Raw genomic sequence first — 22,870 nt, 5'->3', positions numbered from 1 at the left:
GGAATAGATCGACATCGCGGGTTCGGACAATTAATGATGATGACATGGGGCGGAAATGTATGTTGTTCTCCGTAAAGATATTTGGGATGCCATTGGCCTCCATGTGCTTGGTCCAATAATAATAAATCCTATCACTCGAATAATCCCTCGAAGACTGCCTTGACATGGTCTGAGCCACCTTGTGAGAAATCAACCTCAAGAAAACCTCTCGCTAGGAAGTCCTTGTAATAACGCTGTTAGTCACTTTATTTTTTTTATTTTAGAAAAATGAACTCGTACCGCTTCTTCTAGGTCTTGCATCTCCTCTGAAGATAAAACTGCACAGGCCGCGACAATGTTCTCCCCTCGCGCTGAAAGAGACGCAATCTCGTTTGCGCGAGATACAATAGCCGGGTCGATACCGTTGATTGCCGCACAACTATACCGCAAGTTAATCAACTTTAAACGCAAGGAATGCGGATATGATAAGAAGCAGGACGTACATGATACCAAAGCTCTTGTTACTTCGCCCCGGACGAAAGCTGTTCGAACTGTAAGCATCATGTACGTACCATTAACCCAGGAACCAGTGTTCCTGAACATACTTGTAGAGATACGTGATCTGGTCCTCAACTTCCTGGGTTTCTTCGCAGACTTGAACTTCCATATGGCCAAGCTGGAGTCGAGGCCGCAAAGCGAGGAAGTTGTTCTCGAAAATCTCATGGAAATGAGTTGCTGCTATGACTTTAGCGGGTCTTTCGAGGCACAGCAGGTAATCGAGTATGCCACAGGCAATACCGATGCCATCTGAATACGTCAATTAGTCTGCATCAAGAGCTATAGCTAGATAGGAACAGACCGCTTTCGTTGGTTCCCTTCCCAAACTCATCGACGATGACCAAGCTTCGATTTGTGACTTGTTTCAGGCAGAGAGAAATTTGTTGCAAATCGTTCATGAATGTGCTTTGGATCTAAAGACGTGTTAGGCTACAAAATGTAACACTTTGTCCAGAAAATTTGAGATACCTTGGAGACACTCTCTTGGGTATTGATTTTGGTCAAGATTTTATCTGTGACTCCCAATTCTGCGCTGTCAGCAGGAACGAAGCTGTGACAGTTAGTCTCTGTATAATCATGTCAATGGAAAGAAACGTACCTCCCAATCTGTGCTAGATAGACAATCAGAGCGACCTGATTCTATATCAGAAAATGAGTTTCACAAAGACAAAACATAGCTTACCTGCTTGATATAGACACTTTTCCCTGAGTAATTTGGTCCAGTCAAGAGCAGCATGCTTGGATTGGAATCTGTGGATGAAGCAGCATCATTGGTCTCGGAGTCATTTCCACCCACGAGCAATGTGTCATTTGGCACATAGGATGAAACGGTCAATTCTTGAAGAATGTGCCTGCCATTTGTCAGGGATGTGGAGGGATGCTTGTTAACAAGCTCTTACCGGCCACCCTTGATTCTGATCACATTTTGTTCAACCATTCGTGGTCTGGTCAGCTTATAGAAGCTGGCTGCTTGTGTGAGAGCGAGAAGACTATAGAATTTGTATCAGCGGACCTCGCGTCATGTCCCGCAGGAACTAACCTATCAATATCTCCACAAATATCAGAGGCATCGACGAGCACATTCTCATAACGGAGAACTCTCTGAGCCAGGTCGTACACAATCTCGATTTCTTTCTCTGTCAAGGTACGCTTTTTAGTTCTTCCATCTCCATGATTTCTCACCAATTCAGCAGACCTACCGCAGATAATACCGTATATATCCCCCAACTTCTCGTCCATCTCTCTCATGCGGAAGTCTTTGAAATAAGCCCGGTTCTCCGTGATGAACATCAATTCCCAATCATCATCAGAGCCAGCATATGCCGCGGTGCCATGATCACCGAGTGGAATGGCAATATTAAACCCAAGCTGAGGGAAGTAGATGACATTGACGTCAACATCAAGGGTCGCCGGGATTGTTGCGGCAATGTCGAGAGCAACGTGCTTGAGAAGACTGTTGAGACCATCGTATCTGTCCTTGATTTTGTCAAGTTCTCTATCAATTCCTTGCTTAACCACTGTTCTTCCTTGTTCTTCGGAGTTATCAATGTCGACCTAAAAAGTCAGATGCGTTCGTAATTCCTATTAAAAAAAAAAACTTACAATTTCTTGAACCATACGACCAACTCTGTAGAGCTGTGCTGCTTCAAAGACTCTGAGAGCCTGCAAGGTGTCAGTACACAAATGACTGAGATATTTATTGGGGATTGACCTTGCTTCGGAGAGCCAGTATGTGCGCGCCCGAGACCTCCCGCAGTGCATCATTAATGTCGATAGAGTAGAACGCAAACTAGTCAATCACCTAATTAGCATCGTAATGCAAAAACTACCCCTCTAACATAGATAGACGGATGGTAACAAAGCAAACATACAGCAAGAAGACTAGCCCAAACCGTAGTTTTGAACCCAGTAATCTTAGCACTGCCAGTACTGATTCCCTTGCGAAGATTGACCATGACAGGCCTGAGGTTTTTAACGTGTTTCAACGCTTTGGTCATCTTCTCCAATGCAGCAAGATTGTTAGGGCGGGAAAAGATTCCTATAAAATCATGCCGTTCGCGAATTGTATCTAGATCCACGCTTGGACGGACAAAGGTTTGCTTGAGTCTTGCCCTACCCTGAGGGGTGTATGCAAAGTGCTGGAAGAGCCCATAGACCGAAAGACCCTCTTTGCCCGAAGCTGACTTTTTCCCCGGCCCTTGGTTAAACATGTTGGGATGTGACTCCGACTGGATAATCTGGAGAGAGGTGAAGGTGTTGCTGTTGATCCACATCGTATCCCGTAGATTGAACATCTGCAGTGCTCGGACTCGATACTCATTTCCTTCTTCAAGGGGGCTAGGCGCTGCGGCTCTTCGTCGCTGCAGGTAGGTGAGTATGGCTCCTGCGCAACCAATAGTCACGGGGTTCTCCATGTCGACGGAGCTTGAGATGTGCAACAGTCTTCCTTCTTGGAGTGTGAACCCCATCTCTTCTGGGTCCACTTCTTCCGGTCCGGCAAGGCCATTTTGAGGCACGAAAAACCGGATTCTCTGTTCGTGCGTAGATGAAATTTCTAAAGCAAGGAGTTTGCTTTCCGCATTGGAGTAGCTGAACTCCGGCGTTGGACGAATGTCTATCTGGTAAGGAAGGTAGGCAGAAGAAACTGGACAGAAAGTATCAGCATTTGCTTGCACTGGAAAGGGTCAAAGAGCTCCTGGGTAAAGCAAATGTACCATCTTCTTGTGCGAGGTTTTGATCTTGATTCTGCGAACTAAGATCAACACGAGGAGGTGTCAAAACCACCGTAGGTTTTATTTGGAGGAGCACTGGAGATGGCCCAATTAGCACTTCAAATCTAGACCTAAACAAATAATAAACCCACGAGCGTCGATTGTCTCTATATCCCCTGAACGGCTATCACCGAGCAGATACATCTTTTCTTCTTCGGCTGAGTAGTATGAGCACCCCACAGTTCCATGGTCCTTCATGTCGATAGCAGCAATGACATGGTCATCGAAATCATCATCAGTAGCCCTCACTGACCGATCTGTTTCGATCCTGGTATCTGTAGGAAACGGAGTGCGCAATTGAGTTGCTGATGAAAAGATAGGGGTTTTAGGAGGACCACTTGAAATGCTGGGAGCTTGACTTGATGGCGCCCTGTGGCCCAGTCGTCGCCCGGAGGTACGAGGTGTGATTGGAGGGCGAGAAGCTGATGTTCTCTTTCTCTTTAGAGAAGACATTTTGCTGAGGCCAATGAAATTGGGATACTTAGAGATGCGATGAGAGAGGGAAATGATGGGGTAGGATGGGATGGTGAGTTCCCATTGTGTGCGCAGTCCTAGTCACCTGTCCACGGGTCGTTCTTCGAGTCTACATAAAGCAAGCAATTTGATCCAGAACTGGATTGTTGTATTATTGTACAATGAGTGAGTGGACTAGTATACAAATTCATAATAATATGTGAGATAAGATCCGACATGCCATCGAAAAATTCCCAAAAAAAAAAGAGATGCAAAACATCGTATGTATCACATAAGAACGCTAGATTTCATGCTTTCGTTTACTCTTGCGTGGTTACCACCAGGCCAGCCTTGGATTCATCAAGAGAAACTCGGGCAGTTTGACCAGAGACAACTTCACCTCGGATGATCTTATCAGCCAAGCGGTTTCCAATCTCCTTGGCAATGAGACGGTTCAAAGGCCGGGCACCAAATCTTGGGTCGTAGCCTTTCTCGCACAGCCAGTCCTTGGTCTCATCATCAACCTGTAGGGTCATGCGGCGGTCATCGAGTCTGGCCTGGAGCTCTTTGATTCTGATCTCAACAATGTCCCGTAGAGCATCCTTTGACAGGCGCCTGAAGATGATGAATTCATCAATTCGGTTCATGAACTCAGGTGGGTATGCGCTCTGAACCACATCCATAACAGCTGCTTTGACCTTTTCTGGGAGTTCGGCATCAGAAAAGTCGTTAATTGGGTGCAAGGGGTCTGCTCCGACCAGGATACTAGCTCCAAGATTCGAGGTCAACACAATCAGGGTATTTCGGAAATCGACCTTGTGGCCTTGGGCGTCTGTCAGGAAGCCCTCATCGAGGACCTGCAGCAGTAGCGCTGAGATATCACGATGCGCCTTCTCAAATTCATCAAATAACAGAACAGCGTATGGCTTCCGTCTGACAGCCTCGGTGAGCTGGCCAGCATCATCATATCCGACATACCCGGCAGGGGAACCGATGAGACGACTGATTGTGTGCTTCTCCTGGAATTCACTCATATCAAACCGTAAAACGGCAGTTTCGGTGGAGAAAAGGAACTCCGCCATCTTCTTGCAGAGCTCAGTCTTTCCAACACCGGTAGGACCAAGGAACATGAAAGAGGCCATAGGGCGATTTTCTCCGCTGAGACCAGCTCTCTGCATCCGCACAGCGTTTGCTACAGCAGAAAGCGCTTCGTCTTGTCCACGAACTGATTTTCGGAGAGTGTCCTCCATGTGAATCAGCTTCTCCACGTCTCCAGCCATGAGCTTGTTAACGGGGATGCCTGTGGTCCGAGATACGACGTTTCCAATGTCATCTGCAGTAACTGAGTCGTGAATCAAAGTTTGATTTTGGGGATCCTGTTCGGCGCCTTCTTTAGGTAGCTTGGTTTCAAGCTCTGGGATGGTAGAGTATCTCAACTCTCCAGCCTTTGCAAAGTTTCCTTCGCGCTGAGCTTGCTCAAGTTCAAACCGAGCGTGTTCCAAATCCTCCTTAGTGCGTTTGATACTATCAATTTCGGCCTTCTCCTCCTCCCAGGCTTCAGTCAATTTACCGGCCTCCGTTTGCTTGATCTTGAGGTCTTCTTGAAGCTTCTCTCGCCGTTCGCGACTGGCAATATCAGTTTCCTTGCGAAGCGACTCAAGCTCAATTTGGATTGTAGTAATATCACGCTCAAGTTCCCGAATTGAGTCGGGCTTCGACTCCTGTTGTAAGCGAAGAGCCGATGCAGCTTCGTCGACAAGATCAATTGCTTTGTCGGGTAGGAATCGATCGGTGATGTAGCGATTGCTGTAAGTGGCTGCAGCTACTAGAGCGCCATCTGTAATTCTGACACCATGGTGTACTTCGTATTTGTTCTTGATGCCCCGTAGAATGGAAATAGTCGAGGCGACCGATGGCTCACTCACCAGAATAGGCTGGAACCGTCGGGCAAGAGCCACATCTTTTTCAATCAATCGATATTCGTTGAGAGTAGTGGCGCCACAACATTGGAGGTCGCCTCGCGACAGAGCAGGCTTGAGCAGATTACTGGCATCAATACTACCCTCAGCCTTGCCCAGTCCCAGCAAGGTGTGAAGCTCGTCAATAAAGAGGATCACCCCACCTTGCGCATCCTCCACTTCCTTTAGGACGGCTTTCAGACGCTCCTCAAAGTCGCCCCGAAACTTAGCTCCCGCAATTAAAGAGCCCAGATCTAATGAAACAACCCGTTTGTTTTTGATGCTCTCCGGAACATCTCCTTGTACGATGCGCTGAGCCAGCCCTTCAAGAACGGCAGTCTTACCAGTTCCAGCAGAACCGATCAGCACGGGATTGTTCTTAGTTCGCCGAGACAGAATTTGAATAGTTCGATGAATCTCGGCGTCTCGTCCGATGACTGGATCCAGCTTGCCAGCTTTAGCTTTCTCCGTGAGCTCAACACCATACTTTTCGAGTGCTGATTTCTCGTCCTCTCCACTCATATCCATGCGGTGGGTGCCGCCGGGAGGGTGTGGACGGCCCCCATTGGCATAGTGGCGGACAGAGACCGGGCTACGGTTGACTGTTGGTAGAATGATAGAGGCGCAGGGCAGTATGCTTGATCTCGGGACCGGGGACAGAAGACGGGTCGAGGATAGGCGAGGCGTTCGCAGAAGCCGACTGCGGGCATTGAGGGGTAATCTCGCCGCCATGATGTAGATAATTGAATCAGGCCTTGGGAGCAAAAAGCCGTAGACTACTTCAAGATCTGAGATGTCTCTCGTATAGCTTAAATACCGCCAACCAAGGTCCTTCGGGAGGCTTCTCGAAAGATCCACATAGCGAACGCTGAGTGGCGGAGAGAGCTGAAGCTCCGTCACCAGTCAGTCACCTGACTAGTCTAAGCTCCGTCACCAGTCAATCACATGACCAGTCTAAGTAGCTCTGTCGCCAGTAAGTCACCTGACCAGTCTTCGCTCTTCCACGTTTTTCCGTGACTCCGTAAGAGATTTTCCGTAACAAAAAAAAAACTCCTCCCTTTTTAACCCCTCCCTCATCTACTTTCTTCTCCTTTTTTCTTCTCCTTCCAGATACCACCACACCTCTCTTTCACAATGGGTTTCACCGACTTTGTCTCTGATGCCGGCCTGACTCGTAGGCGCCCCTGAGATTTTGTTATTTCGAATCAATTGGTGACTGACTGTGCCCCTCAGTGGCCAACCACTTCCTTTCCACTCGGTCCTACGTTGTTGGGTATGAATTCCTACCCCTTTAATTGCCGTTTTTTCTTCTTCCTGTTTCCTTTCCTGTTATGCTTTCATGATGAGAAACATTGGTCCGTGTTTAGGAGGCGGATTAAGACCCCGCTGGATGACTACAACCAATCGCGAGCAATCGCACCTCTGATCTTGCTTTACAAAACTACATTGTTGAATACGTTGTCTGGTGTGAACATCATCACTGACTCTTTTCAACAGCAACTCGCCCAGCCAGGCCGATGTCGTGACCTTCAAGGCCTTCAGCGCCGCCCCTGACGCTGCCAAGTACCCCCACGCTGCCCGTTGGTACAAGCACATCGCCTCTTACGAGAGCGAATTCTCTACCCTCCCCGGTGACTCTTCCGCGGCTTTCACCGCCTACGGTCCCGAGACCACCGAGCTTCCCTCCAACCCTAAGGACAAGCCCGAGGAGGAGGATGATGATGAGGACCTCTTCGGCTCCGACTCTGAGGAGGAGGATCCCGAGGTCGTTGCTGAGCGCAACAAGCGTCTCGAAGAATACAAGGTTAAGAAGGCCGGCAAGGTCAAGCCCGCCGCTAAGTCCCTCGTCACCATGGAGGTCAAGCCTTGGGGTATGTATTTTCCAGTCTCTCTTTTAGTTCAAATGCTAACAGACATTTCCAGATGATGAGACCAACCTCGCCGAGATGGAGGCCAACGTCCGCGCCATTGAGTGGGACGGCCTCGTCTGGGGTGCCTCCAAGTTGGTTGCCGTCGGCTTCGGTATCAAGAAGCTCCAGATCAACCTTGTCGTTGAGGACGACAAGGTCTCCACCGATGAGCTCCAGCAGACGATCGAGGAGGATGAGGACCACGTCCAGTCCACTGACATCGCTGCCATGCAGAAGCTGTAAATTTGCGATGCCCATTTATGAAGCAGGAATTGTGTGATGGAAATGCGTGATGTCAAAGGAATCCTTTACGAACCTAGTCCAACTAGAAAGCTGGTCCAGTAGTGACCGGTCATTGATGAAAAATTTAAAAAAATTCATGACCATTTATAATTCCACTGTAACTTGCCCCTAGAATATGTTTGTTAGGCAATTGTTCCGATCAAGCTTCGTATGTCCCTCTCGAAGCTACCCGTGGACATGTGGGATACAGGGTGGTAATTGCTCGGCAGACTTTTCAGTGGACAGATATCGGCTTTTGGCGTTCGATGTCGTATATCAACCTTGGAACGCTCAGATCTAGCTTCTAACCAATCAATATTCTTAGAGAATATTTGAATCAATCACAGTTACCCAGTCTAGTTACTGAATTACTGTTTCTATTGACGTCGCTGTCTCGTCATTATTTTCATGTGGGTGACTACGATTTGACACTTTACGGAAATGGGTTATCAACTTCTAGATACTGAGTAGTACCTACTCTGCATTGGCAAAGGGGAAGCTTTAGAACTCATTGAATATCCATTCGAAAAAACGTTGTTAACCTAGTTAAAGGGTATTTGATCGAAATTTTCCATTTATGTCCCAATATATATCTCCACCACCCCTCATTATAGGCTGTTTCCACCGCCCATATTCTAGCCACAATACCAATAAGGGGAGAAAGATCTAAACAAATGACACATAAGACTTTCAAAAAGACTACCGAAAAAGACATTACAACGCCGTATGGACGGCCGACTATTCTTGTACCTACATACATACATATGTACATACGTAGCAGATTCCCATAGATAACGCTCAGATCTTGTATGTCTTTTTTAGTATTGGAATATTTGATTTTGGCCTAAGGCTCGATCCTTTGTTGCCCTATCTTACCAAGCATTAGCCAGATATATCATATTTGGTATCAATATCAAGGGTTATACGTATCAGATGTGCTTTTTGGTGTCGACCGCAGATAACAAGATGCATTGAAAGAGTGTAGTCTACTGATAAGCCCGACAAGCAGCTGTTCTAGCTGATCAGCATCGGGTGTGACCGAGTGTAAAAGTTGGGGGATTGGGGTGTTGGGAGGATCTTTATATCGAACCGCAGGCTCTGTGGCCTGCTTACCCTGATCACCAAGAAAATGAGGAGAAGATGAACATATATCGCTTTGCGATTGTGCCATGTCAAGAGACCAGAGGGATATGATTATGATATAAGATGAATGTGAGAAGGATCAGAGCTAGAATTTGATTGCTCTCAACGAAAGAAAATTTCGCAAGCGTCTGAGGGAATATATATGCTCTTTATGTTTCTGTCTCACGGCTCATTATGGATTAGTATACCGTATACAGTATGAACCCGGTAACTAAGAGTGTCTCGATCCTGGTGTTCCCAGTTCCAGACCGGCTGGCGAATTCTACAAGGTCTATCTATCAGACTACGTTTTCCCCCTCTCTTTCTTGAACCATATTTTCTATCTGTGTGACTACCACCTTAGGCTGTCTATGCATCCGTATCCGCCGAATTTGACGGAGCTTGCAGACAAAGCAAACTCTTTTGTCTATCAGAGGTTGCTGAAAGTGGGGGTTGGACAGCAGAGTCGAACAGTGTGACCCTCACTCGGGGGCTGATCTACTGTGTATTGCCCATTGGCGTCCCAGAATTCACCGAAAGGAAGTATATAGGGAAACAGCCCAAATAGTCGGCCAAATACACCGGTTTATTTCATCAATTGACCCCAGTATGTTCGTTGATAATGGAGTTGTATGCATGTACCTAATAGTAGTCTCCCGAGGTCCAGTTTCGGGTTTGATATCGCAAAGAATGAAACAAGGGTATCCAGGGAGATACCCCTTTTTATTAACCAGAGAATACTTCAGGAGACAGAACAATTAATCATTTTCAATAGCAGTATGAACAATTGCAACAGATGTGATGCCCAGGTGAAATCCGAGCCAGTCAAGAGTTGATTAGGTAAACCGCGGGATGAGCCTGGAGGCCGGGGCTTCCACGAACCTCCCGCCAACGTATCAAACGGCACCACAACACTGTCCACAGCCAGGGACACCAGGCTTCATCTCAAAATTACTGGGAATTATCAAGAATTACCCACCGATAAGAAAAAATCCGCAGCGACCGGACCCAACCACCGAACCTCAACCCGCAACCCAAAACCAACCTCACCACCCATCATGAGCTTCCTCTCCCGCGCGGTCACTTTCTTCGGCCTCGTCCTGATAGTTCACGCGTAAGCTCTCCAACCAATCCGCTCAACAACTATATTTACTCCCTCTCGAGCAAAGCTAACAACCCCTTCTACAGAGGCTACTCGGCCCACGAACACACTGTCCTTTACAGCAACTTCACATCCACCGCCCTCCCACAAGACATTATCATCGAGACCCTCGTTTCTGTACTAATTGTTTCAATTGGACTGGTCTTGAGCGCACAGAAATTGAAGCCGATTAGCTGGCGCGAATGGGCGGGCGAGATTGAACGGGACGGCGGAGCGCGCAACCCGTTCCTGAGTCTGGAGGAGCGTTATGGATTCTGGGATATTCGGGTGAGTTTTGGATCTACTTGGATGCATGCCTTGCCGGAACTACATCTGGATTTGGATTTATCAAAGATGTGCATTTATTGCTGGACATCAACCATCGTTTTGGGCTAGGAATCTCAGAAGCTAACATTTGGAAAATATAGGCTAAGAGAAAGGAGTTCGCAGACTGGGTCCGTGGTCAGGATGTGTCGATCAAGGAGTGATGGTTGAATATTGAGTTTGTGATTATGTGCTGCAGTGGGGGGAGCTGTATAATATGCATTGCGGCGAGGGAGTTCAGTTTTCAATTGAGATGCTCAGTTTGTTGCTGGTTCTGATATCTACCTGTCCAGGACTGATGGTCTTGTACTCCGTACTGATCTTGGAGTTATGGCGTGCGCCGGCGACGCAGGGGTGGCAGACTCATCTTCATAGGATGTGCTCTAGAGGCGACCGAGAGGTTGCACAGACATACCACCAGTACGCCTGCCCGGCTACTTGTGACCTGGGTAAGTGGGATCACTGCCAGATATAGACGCTTTTGGCGCACGCGATTTGCATTCCTGCGCCACACCGCTGCATGATGGCGATACATACAGAGTAGTCTAGGCCATCAATTGAAAGCATGACTCCAAATTGTTGTGACTAGGCCGATAAGCAAGGGGGTTGATGCCGCCTACACGGTAGCAAAAAGCAAGCTTATTCCAGAGTTGTCGGAGCGTGCTTGGCTCGGCACAGAGAATCACATATTGAGATCGTCGCAATTCCGTATCTGGTGATGAGTAGAAGGCAAGGCGAAAACTGAGGTGAATTGCAGGTATACCCGTGTAGTCCTGAAGATTGTAGACATATGATGTAGCTGTACGACCTAATCACACAATATGCACGTCAACAGTGCTACCTGCCCATCTAGTCAGAATAAAGACTGTCTGCAGTGCTCTGGGATCAAGCTTAAACCCCAAGGTGCAAACCCCAAGATGCACGGTACGTACTATGTCGATCCTCTTTTTCCTTGTGATATTCCAGGAATATGTTATTTTAGGCAAGACAATGCCGAACAGAAAAAGAAAATATAAATATAGAGGCGGTCCTTACTGGATGGAGTTAACCGAGCCGTTGACTTGTCTCAAATAGACCCACCGTATGTTCTCGTCTGATCATCGGAGGAGTCAACAGGTTGGGGTTGGGCCAAAAGTACTAAAGTCCAGATAATTGGTGTACGGAGTGCTTCGTATATAGGGTGACCCGTACGGAGTAGATTAGATATTGTTAAACTGGCTATATCCTTACAATAACATAATAATACCAAAATGTTGAGTACATAGAAGAAATGATAGAGAGCTGAGCTTGGCATGCCTAATTTGACAGCCGAACAAAGTGATGTCTCACTTAAAGGCTGGTTCGACTTCCTTAGCCCGAAGACACGTAGGATCGCGCCATTTGAGGCCCAAGGAAGTATTAATTACTTACAGTTTATGTTATATGTTGAGTCAGATGGGTGAAAATCTAGAACTGTACTGGATGGCATCAAGAGGGATTCGTATGCCTCCACGCGGTCAAGGGTAACTTCCAGGGTAAGTAAGCTTCCAGGCTACTGAATTATCCAGCTGAAATTGAGACATATCGTTATTGTTTTATTATTGCATTATATTTGTTATGATTACTTACCGTACAGGGTGGTCAGACGCGGCTAAATTAGTTAGTGTCTGGTGCATATTGCCACCCTCCTGGCAAATCTGCCAACTATTCCAACTATTCCAAGATTTCCTTGATTTTTGACAAAGGAAAGTGGGACACATTCTATGTTTGCAGTTGAATATATTTGCCATGTAGCATTGTAGAGGTGAATGTCCCTATGAACATCTAATACATAGAGCTTACGGATTTGGTGTGACCCCAGAAATGGACAGAAATAGAACTGCAAGACCTTGCAGATCGCAAATTGCGCTAGATCCAGACTCTGATCGCTGACTGGAACAGGGTATCCATTTTCAAAAGCCACTCGGCCTAATGTGTATTAAACAGTAGTATAGAACATGAGACTTGTTTCCCTGGACAACCACAGCCTTATAATCCCACCCTCCCCAGCCTTTTTCCGAGATCACTTTTATTTCTCTCTCCACATTCTTCATATCTACTCACTACAATAATCCATCTATAATCTCTAATCCTTCAAAATGCGTTTCTCCATCGTCTTCACCACCCTCTCGGCCATCGCTCTGGCCAACGCCCAGAGCAGTGCCACTAGTGCCACTATTGAGGTAGGCATAAACAAAATATCACACCAAAACACCAGAACAACATGAGTCTAACATCTCCAACAGACTGTCGATAACCCTGCTACTCAGTACCTGACCCAGACAAACTCCCTCGGCGTTGTGACCGGCCAACCTGAAGTGGTTACTACCCAGCCCACTGTTGTCACCAGCCAGGCCGCTGCTGTGACCTCGCAACAGCCCGCCGCCTCCATCCCCGCCGGCCTGACCTCGCCCGTCGCCGGCCCCGGCGCTACCCACACCACCTTGTCCACTGCCTCCAGCAACACTGGCACTGGCACCGACTCCTCTGCTACCGGCACCAAGACCTCGGACTCTTCCAAGGCCACTGGTACCTCCACTAGCTCCAGCTCGTCCTCCGACTCCTCCAAGTCCTCCAGCTCTGGCTCCAGCTCCTCTGCTGGTGCTTCCAGCACCGCCTCTACCGGTGGTGCTGCTATTGCCACTGCTGGCCCCGTTGGTCTCGGCATGATGGCTGGTGCTGCTCTCGTTGCTTTCCTGTAAGCACATTGAGAGTTTGTGACCTGGCGAAGGCCAATTTCCTGTCTTCTATCCTACTGTGATGTCGCTTCGGTTTCATTTAGGCGGCAGGGGTTTGGTTGTGGTCGGACGGTTATGTTGATCCAGTATTTGGGTGAACGGGAATGAGGGACATGAAAATATGAGCGTCGGATTTTTTTCTTTTGTTATTTGTTATTTTCTCCCAGGGTTTCCTATGGAATTTGTAATTCTTTATCATTGGGCAGGACTCGTGTTTCACTGCGTTGCACCCGGAGGCGCATATTCACGGCGCACCTGTTTCCCACTCTTTTCTTCTATCTTTGTGATTAACTTAATCCACGCCGGGGTAAATACGAGCCTTGGTTCCACGCGCATGTATTCAGTCTAGAAATCATACCTATGCTACAGAGCTGTCGAAGCATTTCGTAGCAATGTCACGGTGATAATTCTGATCTACAATACCTCGCTGTCTCATATTTGCAGCAAAAAGCAAATCTTAATTCGTGCAAGGGGGTGAGTGGCACGGGTTGTGATGCATATTCTGCAACAGGTACTCTATAGTACGGAGTACATACCCATGGACATTATGTGTGTAGTACATAAATAATCAGTCACGTTGACGAGTGCGTGAATTCAGATTTTATCTAGAGCACGCATTGCACCACATATACTCCTTCCCCGTCCACGGGTTCTCACAATGACACGCAAGGACCTTGATGTAATTGCTGCTGGAGCTGGAATAAAAGGTAAGCGCCATGGATTCTCCTTTCTAATTCAAAGATTATACCAACAAGAGGTATACAGGCCTGTCAGCTTCCATCGCTCTCGCACCTGAGCGACACGCTATGACAGTTTTCGAGGCAGCCACCCAGATCCAAAAATCAGAGCAGGAATTCAAATCACCACTCAATGCCTCGCGGCTATTAACTATATGGGGACTTGGCCCCAATCGAGGCTCTGGGATGCCAACCCCAGACCAACCGAATATTACGGTGGCAGGATGGCCGGCTCTTGTCCGAAACTGCCACAGACAAGAACGATCAGATGTTGAGTGCCCATGGCTCAACGCATTACCAGATCCATGGCGCCACATTGTAACAGATGCTTCTTGCTCTCGCTGTCGAGCTCATCGAGCTCAACGTGCGAGTAGTCGGGGGATCTGAAGTAACTGCTTATGAATACGTGAATGGGCAGAACTGGATCATACTTAGGAATGGTCGTATACACAGTGGAGACCTCATTCTCAACATATGATGTCGTAGTACTCATCTTGTGGTTCAGAATGCTGCTAAATCAATTCTTCAACCCAATTCAAAAGCTAGATCACTTGGATGATTCTGGCGGACTTGCACAGCAGAAGCGAGCTTCAATAATCATCTGACTTAAGATGGGAACTTCACTGTTTATGAAGACCTACTCGTTCTTGAGCAGTAGAAGATCTTTCTGTTCCTATAAGCGTGATATAGGCATGATGTAATATAGGTGGTCGGGGATTTCTTTTTCTATAAAAAGGAGATATCGCTCAATAAACCCTTTCCCCTTATTACTAGCTTCCTACGTTATATGTCTCATCGGATAGCAAGGGCTATAGCAAGGACGTGGTGAAACATAGGGCAGTCCCAAAGAGGTAATATTAGTTACGCGCACATTACGCGACCGAGAACACGTGACTGACGCGATACCAAAAAGGTTAGTGTGACCTCCACTCAAAACAAACCGTCGACGAAGTAACCATCTCTTATCATTGTGATTGTGATTGTTGTGCTTTCACTGGTCCGGGTCACTTTCTGAATTTGCATTCTTCTCCAACTTAGTTTACCCTACGTTTCAATACTCTACAAAACATCCGAAACTCCAGCATGGTAAGTCGTCCCTGTTCAAGTCATTGAAACACACTCGTTCCCCAGCAACCAGTATATGCTCGTGCTTTGTATCTGACATGGATATCTAGCCGTCCAATTTGCGCCGGCTAGCTGCCGACCACGCTGCCTTGCACCGCGATCTTCCGCCGTACTACTTGCAGCCCTCGGATGGTGACGACCTGTCACAGCTGACCATACTCCTCACGGGCCCAGCGGGCACACCTTTTTCACAAGGATTATGGGAGCTCCATCTCAAGATGCCCGATGACTATCCCAAGAGCCCCCCAAAGGCCACCTTCAAGACGAAGATATGGCACCCGAACATGGAGGAGCTCACTGGAGCTGTTTGTGTAGATACGCTTAAGCGGGATTGGCAGCCCAATCTAACCCTCCGCGATGTATTGGTGGTAAGTTGGACCGCACTAGCAGAATGAGTTTCTGCAGATAACTAACTATACCACCCGTTTCTATTCAGACAATCTCATGCCTGCTTATCTACCCCAACCCTGACTCTGCCCTCAACGCCTCCGCAGGCTCTCTCATGCAAGAGAACTATGATGCTTTCGCACACCAAGCCAAGCTTATGACCTCAATCCACGCCCCGATCCCACAGAACCTCAAAGATGCAGTGACCGAAGCAAAGCTCCGCGGCGAGGAGGCAGGGACCACACTCGAGAAGAAAGAAGAAGACGCAGTCCTTAAACGCCCGCGGAAACACGCCCGTACCCACACCACCACAATCAAGAAAACTGCACGCGACACCACTGCATTTGAAACCCCATCGCAATCCTCATATCCTTCACAATCCTCCTCAAATCCTTTTGCCCAACCCTCCCCACCCATGACAGACGATGTCATGAATGACAGCGAAAGTGACGACCCCGCTAGCGCAAGCAAAGAAAACAACCCAACCCTTTCCCCCTCCCCTGTCTACCTCGCGCCCCCAAGTCCCCGTAAAACTGCCTTGGGAAAACGCCCCCTCTCTGTTCTCTCAATTCCCTACCCCGAAGACTCTGATGCAGACATGATGCTCATTGACTCCGACAACGACAACGACACCCCCGCCATGACCTCCAATGAACGAAACATCACCGCAAACACACGTTCCCGTACTTCATCACCACTACGGAAAACACCCAAGCTCTCCCTACTCTGTGGAGGAGTCAACGCTTCCGGCCGTCTCCGCGATGAAATGCCAATATTCGAAGATTTGCCCCAGCTGGCCATGCAAGACCCTCTACGCCGGCTGAGCGGGGATGGCAAAGAGAACCGCGGATCTGCAACCGCGCGCGGTTTGAAAGAGAAGCGTGAATACCACCCCATGAAGACGCTCAATGGCTCTACTCCCCTTTCTCCAGCACATGCTCATATCCCCACGTCATCACTATCATCATCTCTCTCGGGCTCCTCAAATTCTGGAATCTCCAAGAAGAAAGCCATGAGCGGCCCGCACAAGCGCCTTGCTGTAAGAGCAAAGCCGCGCATTGGCATTCGCCGGCTATGAGAAATCCATCCATTTATCTGGAACATGACCACACTTTTGATTTGATTCGAGCGGATTCTTTCGTTTGGTTTTTTGCTCTGTTTCTATCTACATCTATTTCACTACCCCTACCCCCTTTAGCGACATTTCTTGATACCCTTGATAGTCCGTTGAATCCAACCGGACTTACAAACTGCATAGAGCGAGGAGCGAGGAGAACATGGAGCTGGTTCCATTACATTGCTTGCATTGGCAATATGGCCAGGCTGGGCAAGGTGGCCCTGGGGTTACAATTCGCCTTAACTAGCTTGGACAACATATTTGTCTGATTTCTTGTTCAGGAGCTTTCTTGAAAATCCACATGATACTACGTACATTTATTAATATTCATTAGATGTAGTTATTGTAATTAGTTATCGAGGGAGGTAGCTATAGGCTATTCTCATCGGTCATCTTCTTCAGTACTAGGATCGGCTTCATTCAATAGCAAGAGCCGGGCAACACCGACATAATGGGTCAACTAGGCAGTAAATAGTACGGTGCAACTTGATCGAACTTGCGCTTTAGCATTATCGTGATACTTTCATGACTATATGGTTAGGCTTAGCCTAGAATTAAATCATTGGTGAGCTTAGGACTAAATAGGCTAATTGTAGGTACGCAGAAGGAGTCCTGGATGGTAGTTATAAGTTTGTAATACCATAGATTAATGGAAGGATTTTCTGGGACTATCGAGCTGCAATGTCCTTCCCGCCAAGTTTCCAAACATTCCCAGAGAATGAGAACAAAGAAAACCAAGCAAGCTCTGGCACTAAGAGATTTGCCCAGGTTTCAACTAAAATGCTCAAAAAAAGACAAACAACCGCTTTGCACATATAACAGGATAAGTATAAGAATCCCAGGACACGTCGGAAAGATGATGGGTAGAATTGGGTTAATTGGATGAAGCCCCCGAGAAAAAGCGTAACCAAGGAAAGATATGCCGATAATAATATGTTCGATCCGCGTCGGGATTGGATTATGTCCGTAGGCGTGCACGAGGCACAGCATCCTCCGCTTGAGCGAAGAATCTGCAGGGTGGCATGCAAGAAATATATCCCATGAAGAAAACATAGCCGCGATTCAGACCTCTACAGGGCGTAGGGGTTGACAGATCGAACAGTGAGGCATCTGGAATGGAAATTGCAGTTAGTTAAGCACGCTCATGCTAGAAAAAACAAAAAACCTGAATGGGAATACGTACGGAGGACTCTTGCTCAGGTCGGTCTTCAGGATGATAGGAACACGGGTCATCTCTGTGACATCCTGGATGAACTCTCCATCCACCTCGCGCAGCTTGAACAGGTTCAAGTACTTCTCCTTGTTGGTCAATTTGTTCTCGGGTGCATCCCCAGTTCCGGAGGCAATCTTGGGGTCCGAACGAGTACGGTGAGGTCCCTGCTGGTGGTGGCCGTTGCGTGTAGGCGACGGCGGCATGCTCTGAGTCGAACGGTCGGCGGAGCTGAGCGACACACCGGCTGCCATTTCAGTGACATCATCCACATCTTCATCATCGTCGAAAAGGGCATCGACATCGTCTGCAGACATTGTGCCGGTCTCGGTTTGCTTACGCATGGCCTCATCACGCTCTCTGGCCCGCTCTCTAGCGGCTTCGGCCTCGCGAGCAGCCGCTGCGGCTTGGGCAGCGCGGGAGTTACCGGGTTTGGGGCGCTCGTCCTCGGGAATGTATGCGGACGAGGGAACACCCTTCTCCCAGTACAGCTCGAGTACACGGCTGTCCTTGCGGTATTCAGCCTTCTTGAGCGGCAGCTGGTCACAGTGCACACGCTTTTCAAAGCCGAATTCCGGAATAAGGACGTCAAAGGCAGACTCGTAGACGCAGAGTACAATGCCCTCGCTGATGAGATCACCGCCAATCTCGCGACTTTTGCGGTCCATTTTACGACAGGCCTCAATGTGCACACTCTGCTCCTGGGCGTTGAGAGCCGAGTCCTTCTTGTTGTTGCAAAGATCGGCAGTCTTGTTCAGTGACTCGATATCGTCATTGAACTCCACAGCACCCTCGGAGAGCACAGCCTCGAGTTGACGGTGCACAAGGATATCGGCATAGCGCCGAGAGGGGTTGGTGAAATGTGTGTAAGCCGGCACATTGAGCATGTAGTGCTGGCGCATTTCATCGGGAGCACCACTGCTGACATAGTACTTGGCACGCTGCATGGCCTTGGCGATGAGAGTCTCCATACCCTGCATCATGTGTTAATACATGCACTTATAACGGTGAGAACAGGAAAGGCACTTACCTTGCGAAGATCCACATCTTGCACCTTGCATAGAGAGCTCTGGAGGCTGCCACTGCTGCTTGAGTCTATTTCGAAGCCAAGGCGGTTCATCCGCTCAACGAACAAAGTAAGGCGACGAGAGTTGGGCGAGAATTGACGACGCAAGAAAGCTCTGTCCGGCATAGCGCTGACAAGCTTACGAGCAACGAAGGAGTTGGCCTGGTGGCTCAGCTCCTCAACAAGTTCATGTGCTGAGGTTGACTCGAAAATATTGTATTCGACTGGCACATTCTCGTCATCAAGCTGCTGAAGCAGACGCTGCACAGGAACGTTCGACACGCGGTTACCGAAACGGGCTTCGCGGAACTTGCCGGCAGTGTTCTGAGTGTTTTTGTTAGCATGGTGAAAAGAAAGACGAATGGTAGAAACTGAAGACGTACGTGTAACAAGCGGATGCTGTCGGCAGAGATGCCACTGGTGTTGACATCGGACTTGCCCTGAACAATTGCATTGACCTGGTCGTAGTCAAGACGGCCAGCGCTCTTGATGACACCTTTGCCGATCCACACATCTTCATCCACCACACCGGTGTCGGGGTTGGCCTTGAAGACCACACTGACTGTGAGGCGATCTTCGCCTGGGACGAGGGAGCAAAGCTCAGTGGAAACACGGGTAGGCAACATGTTCATAATTCGATCGACCAAATAAACTGCAGTACCACGCTTCTTGGCCTCACGGTCCACCAGAGAGTTACCCTTGACGAAGTGAGCAATATCGGCCACGTGAACACCGATCTCAACCTTGCCATCAGCAAGGCTCTTCACATGGAACGCATCCTCGAGGGACTTGCTGTCGGCGGGGTCAATCGTAAAGATGGTCTCTTCACGGAAGTCACGTCGCGAAGCCAGGGCGTCTCCCTCGCTAGAGACGGACCAGTCCTCCCAGCCGATGCTCTTCAGCACAGCATCGGAGAAGTCATCCGAACCGAAGTTGTTGTCACGGAGCAGAGCATCTGTCTCAACTCGCAAGTCACCCATCTCTCCAAGCTGCTCAACGAGAGTGCCGAAGGGGTGCAGAGAGGTAATAGGCCACCTCTTGATGGAGGCAACAAAGATTCGGTTGGCGTAGTCCTGGTGCTTCTCAACGAAGTCCCGAGGAGCCTGCTCTGTGGGGATGGCAATAAGTGGAACACGCTTGTCAGTAGGCTTGAACCAGACAATCTTTGGCTTGTCCTGGTGACGGTCATTGTGGGAACGGCCGTGCGCGCCATCTCTGGCTTGCCGCTCGGCCTCCTGCTTCTCCTTTGTAGCCTGGCTGCTGGGACGCAGGAGACCCAGGGTTCCTGAGAACATCTGGCCCGCAACACGCTCAATGACCGCAACAACATGACCGGCGTACAAAGGCTTCTGCTCGTCGCTGATCTCATCCTCCTCACACAGAAGAAGGCTCTGGCCCTCGACCTCGACATCGTCGTTCTTCTTCTGGGTAGGACGCTGGCGAAGACTACCACGGCGACGGATGCTTCCATCCGGGCCAACTTCCTGTCTATCGCCGGTAGAATCAGAGCGACCAAGCTTGTCATTTCCAGCATTGCTGTTGGAACGGGCATCAGTGATATCCTTGCGCTTCTTCTTTTCCTCCTTTTCTTTCTTCTGGCCCCACACCTCGTCGACATCGAGAAGCTCGATTGCGACATAGTCGCCCTCAAGGGCGCGGTTCCGATCTTTGCTACCGCAAATGAAGATGTCGGCATCCAGATCGTCGGTGGTCACATATGCATCGGAACGGTTCTTCTTGTTGACGCGCAAAACACCAGCGACCAACTGTCCATTGCTAAGGAGGGCGGGCAGGTTTGCCTGGGGAAGGTAAGGAGTGAAAAGTGTCTTCCGCTGCTGCTGTTGCTGCTGCTGTTGAACAGACATCTGCGGCGGGGCATGCTGACTCGCCTGAAGACCACCCATACCTTGGGCGTTCTGCTGCTGAATAGCTTGGAGCTGAGCCAGCTGGAGGGGGTTCAGTTGCTGATTACCGAACATCTGAGGTGCCATCATGACTTGGCCCTGAGGAAGTTGGATAAGCTGAGGCTGGCCAAGCTGAGGCTGGCCACCATACTGGAATTGACCAATAGAGCCCATGGATTGGTTCATCGAGCCGCGCGAGCGGTGGCCGGGCTGGAATCCACCCTGCTGCTGCTGCTGGGGCCTCTGCTGATCCTGGCTCTGGGTTTGGTTGTTGGGCTGGCGCCAGTTGCCCTCGAAGTTTCGCGAGGATGACCGAGCATGGCCGCCAGTCTGGCTGGGCCGCCGTTGATTATCAGATTGATTGGTTGATGGCTCACTGGCTTGGGGGAATTGGAAACCGCCAGCACCGCGACCGGAGATGGCAGCCCGGTTACCACCGATGGCCATCGATTGGCTGCGGCCGTGGCCACCAGCTCGCATGTTTCCGGCCCGCTGGAAGGCGGGTCCCTGGGGTCCCTGGGGTGCCGGAGAAGTGCTGGATGCAGGTTTGTCATCCGATGAAGACTGGTTATCAGAACCATTTGCAACAGGGGCAGGAGCTGGGAACTGGAATCCCGAAGCTGTTCTCTTCTGCTGGGCTAGCTCGGCGGCTTTCTTGGCCTCAGGAAGAGCAAGCGAGTGGCGGCGCTGGTGACCACCGCCGGGAGGACCTCCACGACCACGGCCGTGGCCGTTGTTCTCATTCTTGTGGTTATTGTTGTTTTGGCCCTGCTGGTTATAATCGGCGTATCCTGATGCTCCGGAAGACGGGGCAGGGGGTGGGCCCATGGGAAGACCAGGGAGAGCAGACTGGTTGCGACGGTGCGAATTCTGGTTCGGTGCGTTCATTGGTACTCCAGGCTGCTGCTGCTGTCCGCCCTGCGGGAACTGGAATGCATTCACTTGCTGTGGGGAGACACCGGGTTGAAACGAGGGCACCTGGCCCAGTTGTTGGGGCTGCAACAGCCCCATGTTAACGTATTGTTGGTGTGTCGCAGCAATTTGTTGCTGCTGCTGCTGGAGCAACTCGATCTGTTGTTGGATGGCTAGTTGTTCCACTGTAGACAAGTTCAAGTTAGCTGAGATGATGGGACTATGGTGTTATAGTGGGCGGTCACGAGGGCGGTCACGTACTCATCAACGGGGTGAGCTCAGACGGACTTCTCCGATGAGCAATATGGAACTTGCGGCCGCCGGGGCCCTGAGGCCCAGATTGACTCTGTTGATCCATGATCCCAGATGACAGAAGCTGGCAGTTACTGTAGAATGTAATATGTGTGTTGGGCGGAGTGAATCCGGCGACAGGAGAGACTGGTACTGCGCCAAAAGGCAAATGAGTCAAGTGAGATGGATCACAGGCCGACCAAAAGGAGTCTGTATGTGCGGATTGTGATTTTCAATACGTGAATTATCCTAGAAGAGTGACAAAGAGTGGATCAGCAAGGGTGCAGGATGACAGAAGGAATAAGAGAAAGCGAGAAGAGGGGAACAAGGCGATGTCAGAGCGAATATGAAAAGTACAAGTCCTAAGGTAAGGGCGGACTCAACGGAAGCTTCGATCTCAGGGGGGAAAGAAGCACTTGCCGATGACCTCACAAATAACAATCAAAAAGCGGCAAGGGCAATCGAAGCCGGGTGAAACTTCCAAAAGCAAATGCGTGGGGTAGATCACGATCCTCTTACCTGCAAGATGAAACTAATGACGACCTCCGAACCCTAGCATTCCAAAATGACGTCTGCAGAGTTCAATGTGGGATGATCGCTTTTTTTTGTTACAAGTCCAAGAGGCGATGAGGGGCAACCGGATGATGGCAAGTAGAAGTCGAGGCAATTGCACGTTCAAGGTAAACTTGGATCGAGCAACACCGTAGCAACGGGATGAAGCTTCGAACAGGAGTTGGAAGGACCGAGGGGATGGAGCTGTGCTGGAAAGCACGACTGCAACCGACAAAAAGGGGAATTCGACAAAAAGCACCTCGACGAGGACCGGGTTGGGCTTTAAGCGAAGAAAGCCGTTGAAACGAGCTTGTC

General features: G+C 49.3%; 8 protein-coding genes across 8 annotated transcripts; 5 read left to right on the top strand and 3 right to left on the bottom strand.

Annotated features, from left to right (window-relative positions):
• Positions 1-131: 131 nt before the first annotated feature.
• Positions 132-3,761, bottom strand: N7471_002744 (MutS family protein MSH5; the record flags this gene model as incomplete). The annotated part of the gene is made up of 16 exons (XM_057275464.1): positions 132-221; positions 280-418; positions 483-521; positions 585-786; positions 839-950; positions 1,006-1,087; positions 1,136-1,170; positions 1,220-1,388; positions 1,437-1,526; positions 1,577-1,673; positions 1,737-2,091; positions 2,140-2,199; positions 2,249-2,326; positions 2,409-3,181; positions 3,252-3,344; positions 3,401-3,761. 16 exons carry the CDS (start codon positions 3,759-3,761, stop codon positions 132-134), a joined length of 2,775 nt encoding a protein of 924 aa, XP_057140102.1.
• A 320-nt stretch (positions 3,762-4,081) lies between these two features.
• hsp78 (chaperone ATPase HSP78) lies at positions 4,082-6,451 on the bottom strand (the record flags this gene model as incomplete). Its single annotated transcript, XM_057275463.1, has 1 exon — positions 4,082-6,451. One exon carries the CDS (start codon positions 6,449-6,451, stop codon positions 4,082-4,084), a length of 2,370 nt encoding a protein of 789 aa, XP_057140101.1.
• A 402-nt stretch (positions 6,452-6,853) lies between these two features.
• N7471_002742 (translation elongation factor 1 subunit beta) lies at positions 6,854-7,872 on the top strand (the record flags this gene model as incomplete). Its single annotated transcript, XM_057275462.1, has 4 exons — positions 6,854-6,893; positions 6,953-6,992; positions 7,217-7,590; positions 7,643-7,872. The coding sequence occupies 4 exons, from the start codon at positions 6,854-6,856 to the stop codon at positions 7,870-7,872; spliced, it is 684 nt and encodes a 227-aa protein (XP_057140100.1).
• A 2,219-nt stretch (positions 7,873-10,091) lies between these two features.
• Positions 10,092-10,662, top strand: N7471_002741 (membrane magnesium transporter family protein; the record flags this gene model as incomplete). Its single annotated transcript, XM_057275461.1, has 3 exons — positions 10,092-10,147; positions 10,222-10,462; positions 10,603-10,662. 3 exons carry the CDS (start codon positions 10,092-10,094, stop codon positions 10,660-10,662), a joined length of 357 nt encoding a protein of 118 aa, XP_057140099.1.
• A 1,953-nt stretch (positions 10,663-12,615) lies between these two features.
• Positions 12,616-13,218, top strand: N7471_002740 (putative GPI anchored protein; the record flags this gene model as incomplete). Its single annotated transcript, XM_057275460.1, has 2 exons — positions 12,616-12,699; positions 12,763-13,218. The coding sequence occupies 2 exons, from the start codon at positions 12,616-12,618 to the stop codon at positions 13,216-13,218; spliced, it is 540 nt and encodes a 179-aa protein (XP_057140098.1).
• Positions 13,219-13,912: 694 nt separating this feature from the next.
• Positions 13,913-14,378, top strand: N7471_002739 (uncharacterized protein; the record flags this gene model as incomplete). The annotated part of the gene is made up of 2 exons (XM_057275459.1): positions 13,913-13,961; positions 14,020-14,378. 2 exons carry the CDS (start codon positions 13,913-13,915, stop codon positions 14,376-14,378), a joined length of 408 nt encoding a protein of 135 aa, XP_057140097.1.
• A 696-nt stretch (positions 14,379-15,074) lies between these two features.
• Positions 15,075-16,581, top strand: N7471_002738 (putative ubiquitin conjugating enzyme E2; the record flags this gene model as incomplete). Its single annotated transcript, XM_057275458.1, has 3 exons — positions 15,075-15,077; positions 15,167-15,484; positions 15,553-16,581. 3 exons carry the CDS (start codon positions 15,075-15,077, stop codon positions 16,579-16,581), a joined length of 1,350 nt encoding a protein of 449 aa, XP_057140096.1.
• Positions 16,582-17,690: 1,109 nt separating this feature from the next.
• Positions 17,691-22,070, bottom strand: ssdA (mRNA-binding translational repressor SSD1; the record flags this gene model as incomplete). Its single annotated transcript, XM_057275457.1, has 5 exons — positions 17,691-17,730; positions 17,804-18,804; positions 18,861-19,220; positions 19,280-21,897; positions 21,974-22,070. 5 exons carry the CDS (start codon positions 22,068-22,070, stop codon positions 17,691-17,693), a joined length of 4,116 nt encoding a protein of 1,371 aa, XP_057140095.1.
• Positions 22,071-22,870: the final 800 nt, after the last annotated feature.

Source organism: Penicillium samsonianum (genome assembly GCF_028829775.1).
Source record: "Penicillium samsonianum strain IBT 33392 chromosome Unknown utg000002l_segment0_segment0, whole genome shotgun sequence".
Lineage (NCBI taxonomy): Eukaryota > Fungi > Ascomycota > Eurotiomycetes > Eurotiales > Aspergillaceae > Penicillium > Penicillium samsonianum.
This window is presented reverse-complemented; position numbering and strand designations above follow the sequence as displayed.